At 65.4% G+C, this 11,251-nt stretch overlaps 3 protein-coding genes across 6 annotated transcripts; 1 reads left to right on the forward strand and 2 right to left on the reverse strand.

The window, feature by feature from the left end:
* Window positions 1-265: 265 nt before the first annotated feature.
* Window positions 266-2,796, reverse strand: PURB (purine rich element binding protein B). The gene has a single exon (XM_080568414.1). The coding sequence runs from the start codon at window positions 2,764-2,766 to the stop codon at window positions 1,729-1,731; it is 1,038 nt and encodes a 345-aa protein (XP_080424540.1). The 5' UTR covers window positions 2,767-2,796; the 3' UTR covers window positions 266-1,728.
* A 1,229-nt stretch (window positions 2,797-4,025) lies between these two features.
* Window positions 4,026-5,140, reverse strand: COX5B (cytochrome c oxidase subunit 5B). Its single transcript, XM_080568416.1, has 4 exons — window positions 4,980-5,140; window positions 4,790-4,863; window positions 4,416-4,515; window positions 4,026-4,300 (listed from the first exon to the last, which is right to left on the reverse strand). Exons 1-4 carry the CDS (start codon window positions 5,071-5,073, stop codon window positions 4,188-4,190), a joined length of 381 nt encoding a protein of 126 aa, XP_080424542.1. The 5' UTR covers window positions 5,074-5,140; the 3' UTR covers window positions 4,026-4,187.
* Window positions 5,141-6,115: 975 nt separating this feature from the next.
* KCNIP3 (potassium voltage-gated channel interacting protein 3) lies at window positions 6,116-10,661 on the forward strand. Of its 4 annotated transcripts, XM_080568434.1 has the most exons (8): window positions 6,116-7,482; window positions 8,889-9,013; window positions 9,093-9,162; window positions 9,256-9,326; window positions 9,811-9,918; window positions 10,092-10,196; window positions 10,269-10,331; window positions 10,527-10,661. In XM_080568434.1, exons 1-8 carry the CDS (start codon window positions 7,380-7,382, stop codon window positions 10,572-10,574), a joined length of 693 nt encoding a protein of 230 aa, XP_080424560.1. In that variant the 5' UTR covers window positions 6,116-7,379; the 3' UTR covers window positions 10,575-10,661. The 4 variants fall into 4 exon arrangements, with proteins under 4 accessions (XP_080424560.1, XP_080424559.1, XP_080424558.1 ...); XM_080568433.1 differs by having other exon boundaries at window positions 9,093-9,326; XM_080568432.1 differs by having other exon boundaries at window positions 10,269-10,585.
* Window positions 10,662-11,251: the final 590 nt, after the last annotated feature.

Genomic DNA, 11,251 nt, shown 5'->3' on the forward strand with positions numbered 1-11,251 from the left:
GGGGACGCCAGCAGAAGGGTTCGCAACAATAAATTAACAAGGCAGCTCAGAGGGCAGGCATGCACAGTTTCCAAAAAATAAAAACCATGAGAGGAAAAAAAATTAAAAAGTCCTAGAGACTCTAGAAGGTGTCACACAGTAATACCTGAAACTTTGGAATGAACAGTGGGCTCCCCATTCAGTTCAAAGTTACTAGGATAACGTGGCTAAAAAAATACCTTTCTGGAGGGGCAGGACTGACCCGATTAGCTAAAAAAAAAGACCATTTGAGAGTGAAAATCCATTTAATAACAGAGGTGATCGCTGAAAGGACCCCACTTTTATTCCGGAGCAGCTGGACGAGTCGTTGGCAGGAGCCAGTCTCTGGTGAAACGGCGAGGTGGTAAAAAAAGAGGAAAAAAAGGAAAAAATTCCAACGCCCCGGCCGCCGGGGTGCGCGGTCCCAGCGCTCGTCGGAGCTCCCACAGGTTGCGTCGCGCTAACGAGCCGGCCGGCGCCGGCCCCGCCGTTCCCACGGCGTGAGGTACTGAGGAAACGCATCGAGTTCGTGTTAAAAAGCCGCGGGCCGAGACGCGCGGGTTGGGTTTTCTGCACCTGAGGTCGCCGGCGTCGCGCGGGCGCGTGCCCGCCGAGGCCTCCAAGTCCCACACGCGTGCGCGCGCGGCCGCCGCTCCTCCGCGCTCTCTCCCGGCCGAGCCGGGGCTTGAAAAAACCATCCGACGGCGGCGGCCCCGCTCGCGGCCGCCCGGGGAATCCTGCCTGGCCTTCCCGCTGCCAACCCGGCGCTCGCTCGAGCCCACCTTATTTGGAGAGGAGGGGAAGATCTCCAGCGAGCAGCAGCCGATCCGTCGAGCTTGCCTTGTGCTTTGTGCCTGCTTTTTCTCTAGCCTACCTCTCTTTGCAACCCCCATGTTAAAAAGAAGGGAGGAGGAAAAAAAAAAAAATCATCATCAAAAAAATCAAAACAAGAGAAGTGTTCCTTTATCTTCAGAAACCTGCCAGCTTTTCACTAGCTCAGTTACGGGTTCCAGTTCAGGCGCCTGGAGTTTAGCAGTTCGCATCCCAAAAAACAAAACGATTCTGCAAAGGGGGGGGGGAGGAGGAAAAAAAAAAAAAAAAAGAAAAAAAGAAGAAAAAAAAAAGAGACAATGGACGTTGGTCCAGAGACGGCCCCCCCACATCGCATCTCGCTGCCGAAAGCTCGCCGGCTCCTTCGCTCCCCCCCCGCCCGGGCGGCGGTGACGGCTCCGGCGTGCGGCGGCTCCCCGGGGGGCGCCGGGATGCTGGTTTCGGTGGTGGCGGGGGGCACGACGCCGACACGGACAGAGGGGGTCGGGGCGGGACGGGAGAGGAGAGAGGATCCGGGCGCCCCCGGCCCCAAAAAGAGCGGAGTCCTCGGGTTGAAGCAGGCGGAGGGGGGCGATGAAAGGTGGGGGGGGGGGGGGTCCGGGCGCTCATCCCCGGGGGGACGCCGGTGGCTCGTCCCGGCGGCGGCGGCGCGGGTCGGGGCGTGCGCGGAGGAGGGAGGGACGCGGTCGGTGGCTGCGGTCGGGCCGGTTTCTCTCTCCTCTCTCCGGCGGCGGAGCCGGGGGCCAGGGAGGGGGACTTGGAGGCGGGGGCGGGCTCGGGGCCCCCTTCTCCCCATCGCGGCGAGGAGGGGAAGGGGGGTCCGGGGAGGGCAGGGAGGGAAGTGGAGGGGGGAGGCCGGCGGGCGCTGGCGGCGGGGGCTCAGTCGTCGTCCACGTCGTCGCCGTCGGAGTCGTCGCCAGCGCCGCTGCCGCTGCCGGGACCGGGGGGCCCGGCGCGGCGGTCGTAGAGCTTGTCCCGCTGGCGCTCCTGGATGTCGCGCATCTCCTCGGCGTAGCGGCAGAAGGCGCCGCCGAACTTGGCCCAGGCCTTGTAGGGGACGGTGATGGCGTTGCGGTAGGACGGCTTCACCTCGCTCACCCGCAGGAAGACGCCGTACTTGTTGCAGCCCACGTCGAAGAAGAAGCGCTTGGAGTCCACGGTGATGGAGGTGCCCTCGGGCAGCTCCCCGTAGAGCCCCCCGCCGCCCGGCCCGCCGCCCCCGGGGCCGCCCAGCTCGTCCTCCTCGCCCCCGTAGTCGTCGATCAGCTTGGCCAGGGCGTCGCGGAACTCGATCAGGCCCTGGGCGGGCAGCGCGATGGTCTGCCCGCTCTGCAGCCCGGGGGGGCCGCCGGGAAAGCCCCCGGGCCCGCCGGGGCCGCGGTTGACGGTCTGGCGGATGCGGAGGAAGCGCCCGCGCTGGTTCTCCTTCAGGTCCAGGTAGTACTTGCGGTTCTCCCGCACCAGGAACTCGCTCTTGAGGGCCCGCCGCGGCCCGGGCCCGCTCCCCTCGTCGCCGCCGGGGCCGGCGGCCTGCGCCAGCTGCTCGGGGCTGGAGGGCCCCAGCTGGGCGTAGTGCTCGATGAAGTCGCCCAGGTAGTCGCGGAACTCGGCGGCCACGGCCATGGAGAGCGTGAGGCGGCTCTTGGAGCCCCCGGCGCCCACCTCGGCGATCTTGAGGAAGCGCCCCTTGGCGTTCTGCTTCACGTCCAGGTAGAAGCGCTTGTTCTGGATGTCCAGCCGCTTCGACGCCAGCTCCTGCGTCTCCTGCTCGGGGCCGGCCCCGCCGCCGCCCCCGCCGCCGGCCCCGCTCCCTCCTCCGCCTCCTCCCCGGGGCGCCGCGAAGCCTCCGCCGCCTCCCCCCCCGCCGCTGCCGCTGCCGCTGCCGCCGCGCTCGCTGCCGCTGTCGCCGTCCGCCATCTTGCCCGCCCGCCCCGCGCCGGCCCTTCCGCGCGCGCCGCCCGCCCCGCTTCCGGCGCGCGGCCCCGCCCCTCTGCGACAGGGGTGACGTCACCGCCGCACTCCGCCGCGCCTCACGTGCTACCGGGGGGGGGGGGCGGGGGGGGGGGAGCGGCTCCGCCCGCCGCGTCCCCGCGCGCCCTCTGCCGCCGGGAGGCCCCGCCCCCCGCGCGTGGCCCCGCCCACGCCCCGCCCACTCCCCTGAAGCCCCGGCGCGACGTCACCGCCCCCCGACCCGCCCCCTCCGCGCTGTCAATCACGCCCGCCCGCAGCTCCCATTGGAGGAGGCGCCGCGGAGGCCCCGCGCTGCGTCAAAGCGGGGCGGCCTGACGTCATCGGCGGCGCGCGTGACGTCACGGGCAGGGAGCACAGCGCGGGGGGGGAAGGGGTCAGCCTGGGAGCCCCTGGGCCTCCACCGCCCGCACCCTTGGGTGCCCGAACCCGGCCTCTGCAGCCCCGGAGGCTGGGGGGGGGGCAGGTGGTGGCAGGGAGGGGCTGCACAGCGCCGGGAGCAGCGGGGCCGTGGTGACCCCCGGCAGCAGGCGCTGGGTAGAGGCCCCTGGGAGTCCCGCGGGGATGAGGCCGCCCCGGTGCTGCCCCGCAGCTCCGCCCTGTCCTGGGCCCCTGCTGAAGGTCAGGAGGAGCGGCACGGGCCTGGGGACAGCGCGGCGACCTCCGCGGAGGCCAGGGCGGCCTCACCTCCGTCCTCCCCGGAAAGGTGCTGGAGGAAACCCCCCCGGGAAGCGCCTCTGCCAAGGCCGGGAGCGCGGCCAGCAGGGGGCGTCCCCTTTGGGGGCCACCCTGATGAAATAATGCCTGCAGGAGGCGGCCTCGCCACAGAGGGGACAGCGGAGGACGTGGTCCGGGGGTCGGTGACACAGCAGCGCAGCCACAGCCTCCACAGGGATCCACCAGGGGGATGCTGAGGAGATCCCCCCCCCCCACTTTCCCCCCCTCCCCCAAAAAGGATTTGGGGATACTGACAGGGTGGTGTCACCACCCCACGACCTCAAATGTCACCTTCCAGGTCGCAAGCACCCAAGGGTGCCCTCCCCGTCCTCCCCCTTGCAGCTGGGGCGTTCATCACCACCCCCAACACAGGGGGAGCACCCAAAGGCGAGCGACACCCCCTCGCTGCCCCCACCCCAACACCCTGCAGCCCCCTCCCGCACCGCACCCACGGGTGCTGCACCCCGGTACAGAATGAGCAGGGCCAGGTCTCCACACGCAACTCGTTTTTATACGAGGGGGGAACACAAACAACACAACAAGCGCCGCAGGGGCACGGCGTGGCTCCGAAAACTCCAGATGGGTGCTGGGAGGGGGTGGGTCCTCAGGGTGCTGAGGCGGGTCCGGTGCGGCCCCCCCCCCAGGCCGGTCCCTCAGTGGGGCAGCTCGTGGGGGATCAGCTTGTAGTGGGCGCCACAGGAGGGGCAGCGCTGCGCCTCCCCCTTGTGCAGCCAGAACCAGATGACGCAGCTGTTGTCCTCTTCACCTGGGGAGGGGGGGGAAGAGAGCAGCTGGGACGGACGGACAGGGATAGACAGACAGGGACAAGGGGATGAGGGGGGGGGACACAAAGGGATGGGGGTGGTTGGGGGGGGACTTACAGACGCAGCCCACGATGCGCTTGTCGCCGATGGAGGGCACGAGGTTGGGGTCCTCCTTGGTCCCCGCGTAGCGCTTGGGCCGGAACATGCTGTAGGGGTCCTGGGGGGGGGGGGACAAAAATGGAAGGGGAGGGGCAAAGGGTGAGCGCCCAGGACAAAGGGTGAGCCCCCGGCCCCTGAGCCCCCCCCCGAGCACTCCGCCCCCCGAGCACTCCGCCCCCCTCCCCCGCCCCACATCACGGTGCCCACCTGCTCTCATCACCCCCCCCCCGACCTCCCCCCCCCCCCGGTCCCGGCCCCCCCGCTCCGTTCCCAGCCCCCCCGCTCCGTTCCCGGCCCCCCCCCGGCCCGGCCCCGCCCCGCCCCCCGCTCACCAGGCCCTTGTTCATGGCCTCCAGCACTTTCCGCTCCAGCCCCGTCGCCTGCTCCTGGTCGCTGGCGAGGTCTCCTGCGGGAGGGGCGGCGCCGTCAGACCGGGAGCCCGCGGCCTCCCCCCCCTCGCCCGGTTCCCGTTCCCTCTCGGTTCCCGTCCCGGTTCCCGTTCCCGTCCCGGTCCCCGCTCACCGGGCGCGGCGAGGTGCCGGACAGGCGCGGCACGGGCGGTGGCGGCGGGCAGGAGGCGCAGGGCCGCGCTCACCCGCAGTAACCTTGAGGCCATGGCGACGGCAGCGGCACCCGGCACTTCCGGCGGCGGCGGCGGAAGCGGAAGTAGCGGCGCGGCGGAAGTGGCCGCTGGGCGCGAGTTGCCCGGGGCAACGAGCCCCGCTCGCCCCGCCTGGACACGCCCTTGAGGTTGTGGTCACGCCCCCTAGCAACGGGACACGCCCCTAGCAACTAGCCACGCCCTTCGTTGGTGAGGCCACGCCCCTAGCAACGAGGCCTGGCCTTGGCAACGGGCCCTGAGGGGGCGAGGGCAGAGGGCGGCCGTGGGCCTGCTTGGGGCTGGGCCCCGTGGCGGTGGGGAGGTGTCCCCTGGGTCATGGGGACATCACGGCCGTCCTGCGCCGATGGGGACACGTCCCCATAACCCTAGTGACGTGGTGGCACAGTCCTGGTGACAGACAGACAGACAGACCCGCAGTCCCCACAAACACATTGTGCCTCAGTTCCCCCCATAACTCAGTTTCCCCCCATAACTCAGTTCCCCCCATAACTCAGTTCCCCCCATAACTCAGGTTCCCCATAACTCAGTTCCCCCCATAACTCAGTTACCCCCCATAACTCAGTTACCCCCCATAACTCAGTTCCCCCCATAACTCAGTTCCCCCCATAACTCAGTTCCCCCCATAACTCAGTTACCCCCCATAACTCAGTTTCCCCCCATAACTCAGTTACCCCCCATAACTCAGTTCCCCCCATAACTCAGTTACCCCCCATAACTCAGTTACCCCCCATAACTCAGTTACCCCCCATAACTCAGTTACCCCCCATAACTCAGTTCCCCCCATAACTCAGTTCCCCCCATAACTCAGTTCCCCCCATAACTCAGTTCCCCCCATAACTCAGTTTCCCCCCATAACTCAGTTACCCCCCATAACTCAGGTTCCCCATAACTCAGTTTCCCCCCATAACTCAGTTTCCCCCCATAACTCAGTTACCCCCATAACTCAGTTACCCCCCATAACTCAGTTCCCCCCATAACTCAGTTCCCCCCATAACTCAGTTACCCCCCATAACTCAGTTTCCCCCCATGCCTCAGTTTCCCCCCCCCAGCACAGCCCAGGCCGGGTGCCAGCAGCCGCTCCCCGCGCTGCTTACTCATCCCCATCGATCCCCCGTCAGGGCTCATTAGCCACCGCCACACTAATTGCGTGTTGGCAAGTTGGCGCTTGCCGAGTTGGCTCCCCCCCTTTCTCCTCGGGGGTCCCGTGGGGGCACGAAGCCCTGGCCCCCGCGGCGGGGGCGGCCGCGCTCTGCTGAGCACGGGCTGCGCTCATCGCACCCGCGGGAGCGGCGGTAATGGCTCGCCCCCGGTAATACTGCAGGCGGGGATCGATGCCTGCTGGCAGCCATGGGGGCCGTGGGGGGGGCTGTTAATTACCCTGCTGGGGGGTAATTACTGCCCGCCTCGGCCCGTTGGGGGGTGAAAGAACCTTTTTTTGGCGTGTTTTTAATGGTGCGGGGATGCCAGGGCAAAGGGGACACCCATGGGTGATGCGTGGGGGAAGGCAGGTAGCAGCCGTTTGGCCCCCCAGCTTTGTTCGGGTCGAAGGAAGAAAGGAGAAAGTGTGGGGAAAAGGAGAAAATACAAAAAAAAAAGAAAAAAAAAAGAGAAAATATCGGGAAAGGAACAAAAAGAGAGAAAATATTGGGGAAAAAAATGAGAAAATATCAGGATAAAGGAGGAAACATGGACAAAAGGAGGAATTACTGGGGGAAAAAAAAGAGGAATTGCTGGAAAAAAAAAGAGAAAATATTGGAAAAAGGGAGAAAATATGGAAAATAATGAGAAACTTGAAAAAAGAAAATGTTGGAAAAAAGAAATTATGGGAAAAAGAACGTGGGGGAAAAAGGTGAAAGTATTGGTTAAAAAAGGAGAAAGTATTGGAAAAAATGAGAAACTCTAGGGAGAATGATAAAATATTGGAAAATAATAAGAAATTACTGGAAAAAAATAGGAATTACTGGAAAAAAATGAGAAACTACTGGAAAAAATGAGAAAGTATTGGAAAAAAAGGAGAAGCTGTTGGAAAAAAAGGAGAAAGTATTGGGAAAAAGGGGAAACTATTGGAAAAAAAAAGAGAAATTATTGGAAAAAAAAAGAGAAACTATAGGAAAAAAGGAGACAGTATTGGAAAAAACGAGAGACTATTGGAAAAAAGGGCGAGCACCGTGTCCGAAGCCGTGGGCGCGTGCCAAGAGAGGAGGGCAGGGCCGGGGGGGCGGAGGGCAGGGGACAGCCCCGCCGCAGCACCCGAAGGCACCGCTGCTGCCGCCGCCACCCCGGGGTGCCCCCGGCCCGCCATGGCCATGCAGGGCATGGAGCTGTGCGCCGTGGCCGTGGTCATCCTCCTCTTCATCGCCGTCCTCAAGCAGTTCGGCATCCTGGAGCCCATCTCTGCGGAAGGTAACCCCCGGCACCCTCCCCGGGCCGGGTTTGGATGCGGTTCGGTTTTTGGGTGCCCACGGCGGGGACGTGACCCCAGGGGACGCTCCTCGTGGAGGGGCTGCTGGTGGTGTGGGTGCCTCTCCGGGAACCTCTGTGGTGGACCCTGGAGGTTTTGGGGTACCCTTCACCGCCGCGTCACGGCCCCGTTGAGCACGCTGTGGCCCTGGTCTCCCCCTTGAGCACCCCAAAATGGGCTGCTGGGGGGCTCTGAGCACACGCTGTCCCCCAAAACCCTCCCGAGTGGGCTGCTGGGGAGCTCCGAGCCCGTACTCACCCCTATAGCCCATGGGGCAGGGTGCTGGGGAAGCCCCCTCCAATCCCCAAACCTGCCCAAGATGGGTTGCTGGGGACCCCCCCAAGCACACCTCGAGCCCTGAAACCCCCTGAGGTAGCAGAATGGGGACCACCAAGCTTGCAGAAACCCCTAAAATCCCCCTGAGATGGGATGCTGAGGATCCCCAATCCTGCACTGACCCCTCAACCCCCCCCAAACGGCTCTCTGAGGACTCCCAGGTCCGATCCCACCCCAGCCAGGAGGACGGGGGGCTCCACACCGCCCCTCTGCACCCCAACCCCAGCCCGGCAGCCCAGTAACCCCCACGGCAGCCCATGGGGGTCCCCAGGGTGTCCCCCCGCAGTCTGGGGACACGCGGCACAACCGGGGCTCTCCCCAACCCCATCCCACCTTCCCCATCCTGAAGTTCCTGCTGTCCCCGCTCAGCATCGAACGGCTCCATGGGGGCTTCCCGGGCTGGAAACATTAACGAGGCATCATTTATTAATTACCTTCCGGCAGCACGGAGGGTGCAGAGAGCCGGGGCGGGGGGAGCAGGACGCGAGAGGCGGCCGTGGTGCGGGTGGGAGCCTGGGCACGGGATGCTCCGGGATGGTTTGGGATGCTCCGGGATGCTCTGGGACGTGTGGGGATGACCTGAGATGTTCCGGGACGCTTTGGGATGCTCCGGGATCATGCTGCCGGAGCGGGCACAGTCCAGCAGCTCCTGGGAAGCCCTCCAAGCGCTGACGGAGCCGTTTCCTCGCCCGGGCGGTGAAACCCGGAGCTCGCAGCGGATGGAGCCGCCCCGGGTGAGTTCCCCATCGTGACGGGGAGAGCTGCCAGGTTTTGCCAGGTTTGGGGGATTCCTGGTTTGTTCCCGAGCACGGCCAGGTCCAGGCGGGTAAGGTGCGGGATGCCGCGATTTTCTCACCATCGCGTCCCCTCCCTGGGGACCACGGGGCGCCCGGCGCTCACCCCCATAGCCACCCAGCTGGTGCCTGCCCCAAAACCCCCCGAAAAAGCCCCAAAGCTGTCGGAGAGGGGGACACCGGGGGGGGGCCCCGCTCAGCCCCGCGCGTCCCCGCAGACAGCAGCGACGGCGACCTGGAGCTCTCGGCCGTGCGGCACCAACCCGAGGGGCTGGAGCAGCTGCAGGCGCAGACCAAGTTCACCAAGAAGGAGCTGCAGTCCCTCTACCGCGGCTTCAAGAGCGTGAGTGCCTGGGGAAGGGTCTCGGGGAGCGGCCGCGGCCCCGTGGGGCTCACCTGGCGCCCCTTCTGGCCCCCCCCAGGAGTGCCCCAGCGGCCGGGTGGACGAGGAGACCTTCACGCTCATCTACGCGCAGTTCTTCCCGCAGGGCGGTGAGTTGGGGCGCCCCTGGGCGGCGTCACCCCCCCTAAAAAAAAAATATGGGGTGCTCCCTCACCCCCCCCTCACCTGCCTCCCCTCCCCAGACGCCAGCGCCTACGCTCACTTCTTGTTCAACGCCTTCAACGCCGACGGCAGCGGGGCGCTCTGCTTCGAGGTGAGCAGCGGGGCGGCACCACAGGGGGGGACACCGGTGCCACGGAGGGACGCCGGTGCCGCAGGGGGACGCCGGTGCCGCCACCCTCGGCGGCGATGAGGCTGCTCGGCTCGATGCGAGCGTGCCCAGCAGCGTGATTCATCAGATACGAATCACGGGGAGGGACGCGCGAGGAGGGATGCTCGGGCAGGGGCTCGGCGAGGTTTTGCGCGGTCGGGATCAGCCGGTCGAAACGGTGCCCCCGAAAATCCGCAGCCCCGTCGCCGGCGGGTGCCGGGGGGCTGCGGGGAGCCTGCGGCAGCGGCTGGCGCATCCCAGGCGATTAAAAATAGATAGGAGCGAGAATAGCAACGGGATCGATAGGAAAAGTCCCCGCGGTCGATGGCCACGCTGCGGTGCCTTTTGTGGGGTCCGGAACGGGGTCGCCTGCGGGTGGGCCATGTCCTGGTGCGGGGACCGCTCATGGCCACTGTCCCTCGGGCAGGACTTCGTCGGCGGCCTCTCCGTTTTGCTGCGGGGGACGGTGCAGGAGAAGCTGAACTGGGCTTTCAACCTCTACGACATTAATAAGGACGGCTTCATCACCAAGGAGGTGCCCCGGGGGACGAGGAGGGGGGTGGCAGGGGTGGTGGCACCCACGGGGACGTCCAGAGGGGGACAAAGCTGAGGGAGACGGGGCTGGGGGATGGAGGTGTCCTCGGGAAGGAGCACTGGGGGGTTTGGGGAGCTTTTTGTCACCCCGGCCCCGCTCTGTGCCCTCCCCAGGAGATGCTGGAGATCATGAAGTCCATCTACGACATGATGGGGCGCTGCACCCTGCCCGCCCCGAGGGACAGCGCGCCCGCCGAGCACGTGGAGCTCTTCTTCCAGGTGAGCCCGGCCTCCCCCCCGGCACGCCGCTAACGGGGACGGGGACGTCCCCGCTGAGCTCTTCCCTTGCAGAAGATGGACAGGAACGGGGACGGCGTGGTGACCTTCGAGGAGTTCCTGGAGACGTGCCAGCAGGTGGGGCACCTGGGGGGGCTTCGGTGCCACCTCCTCCTCCTCACCCCGTGTCCTCGCCCCCTCCAAAGGGACGTCCCCATGGGTTTGGGGGGAGAGGAGGCTGCACCTCATGGGGTTTCCTGGGGGTGGGACACAAAAGCGCTGGTCCCACCAGGGGGCCTGGGGGCTGCGACCTGTCCCTCTCGCCCCTCGCAGGACGAGGACATCATGAGCTCCATGCAGATCTTCGAGGACACCATCTAGAGCCGCTGCTGTGGGGCGCAGGGGAGGAACGGTTTTGGCCCCTTCAAGACACAGCGCGAGGCTAATAACGCTGAAGGTGCAAGAAACATTAAAAATAAGCAGGAAACGTTAAAAACAAGGAGAACGTTGCCAGCTTGTCCCCCTGAGCAGCCAGAGCCGCCCCTGCCAGCCACTTTTGGGGCAGAACTCCCCAAACCAGGGTCTCCCTGCCCCAGGGGACGGCCAGCGGTGCAGAAGACCTTGTCACAGCACAGAAACGGACACCTCGAGGATTCCTAACAAAAAAAAAAAAAAAAAAAAAGTGACTTTGGGGAGGGGGCGGTGGGGAAGGCCCCTGGGAGGGGACGGGGCTGAAAAACCCCAAAACATCCTGGTGAAGGTGGGAACCCTCCTCAAATCCACACGGGCTGAGATTATTTGTTTGTTTGTTTGTTTTCCTTTTACTTTAAATAAACCAACCGGTGACAACTGAGGGACCCGACACCCAGCTGCACCCCTCCACCACCACCAGGGGCAGCTCACACGCGGAGGCGAAGCCATTTGCCGCCTGTTTTGCCCCCAAAAGATGGGGCTGGCAAGTGGGCGCCTACGCCAAAGCGGGGCTGGCTGGGAAGGGTGACAGGGGGGTCCCTGTGGGGGTGGGGAACGGCCATTTTATTGGAGGAGGAGGAGGAGGA

This window comes from Anser brachyrhynchus, assembly GCF_964034855.1.
Source record: "Anser brachyrhynchus genome assembly, chromosome: 26".
In the NCBI taxonomy this organism is placed as follows: Eukaryota; Metazoa; Chordata; class Aves; order Anseriformes; family Anatidae; genus Anser; species Anser brachyrhynchus.

Bases quoted from the DNA above. Each gene is read 5' to 3' on its own strand.
- PURB (XM_080568414.1), bottom strand. From the start codon at position 2,766: ATGGCGGACGGCGACAGCGGCAGCGAGCGCGGCGGCAGCGGCAGCGGC.
- COX5B (XM_080568416.1), bottom strand. From the start codon at position 5,073: ATGGCCTCAAGGTTACTGCGGGTGAGCGCGGCCCTGCGCCTCCTGCCC. The intron at 4,864-4,979 runs GTGAGCGGGGAC...CCCCTCCCGCAG, and splicing joins CCGGCACCTCGCCGCGCCCG to GAGACCTCGCCAGCGACCAG. The intron at 4,516-4,789 runs GTGAGCGGGGGG...CCCCCCCCCCAG, and splicing joins AGGCCATGAACAAGGGCCTG to GACCCCTACAGCATGTTCCG.
- KCNIP3 (XM_080568431.1), top strand. From the start codon at position 7,380: ATGGCCATGCAGGGCATGGAGCTGTGCGCCGTGGCCGTGGTCATCCTC. The intron at 9,014-9,092 runs GTGAGTGCCTGG...GGCCCCCCCCAG, and splicing joins TCTACCGCGGCTTCAAGAGC to GAGTGCCCCAGCGGCCGGGT. The intron at 10,197-10,268 runs GTGAGCCCGGCC...CTTCCCTTGCAG, and splicing joins ACGTGGAGCTCTTCTTCCAG to AAGATGGACAGGAACGGGGA.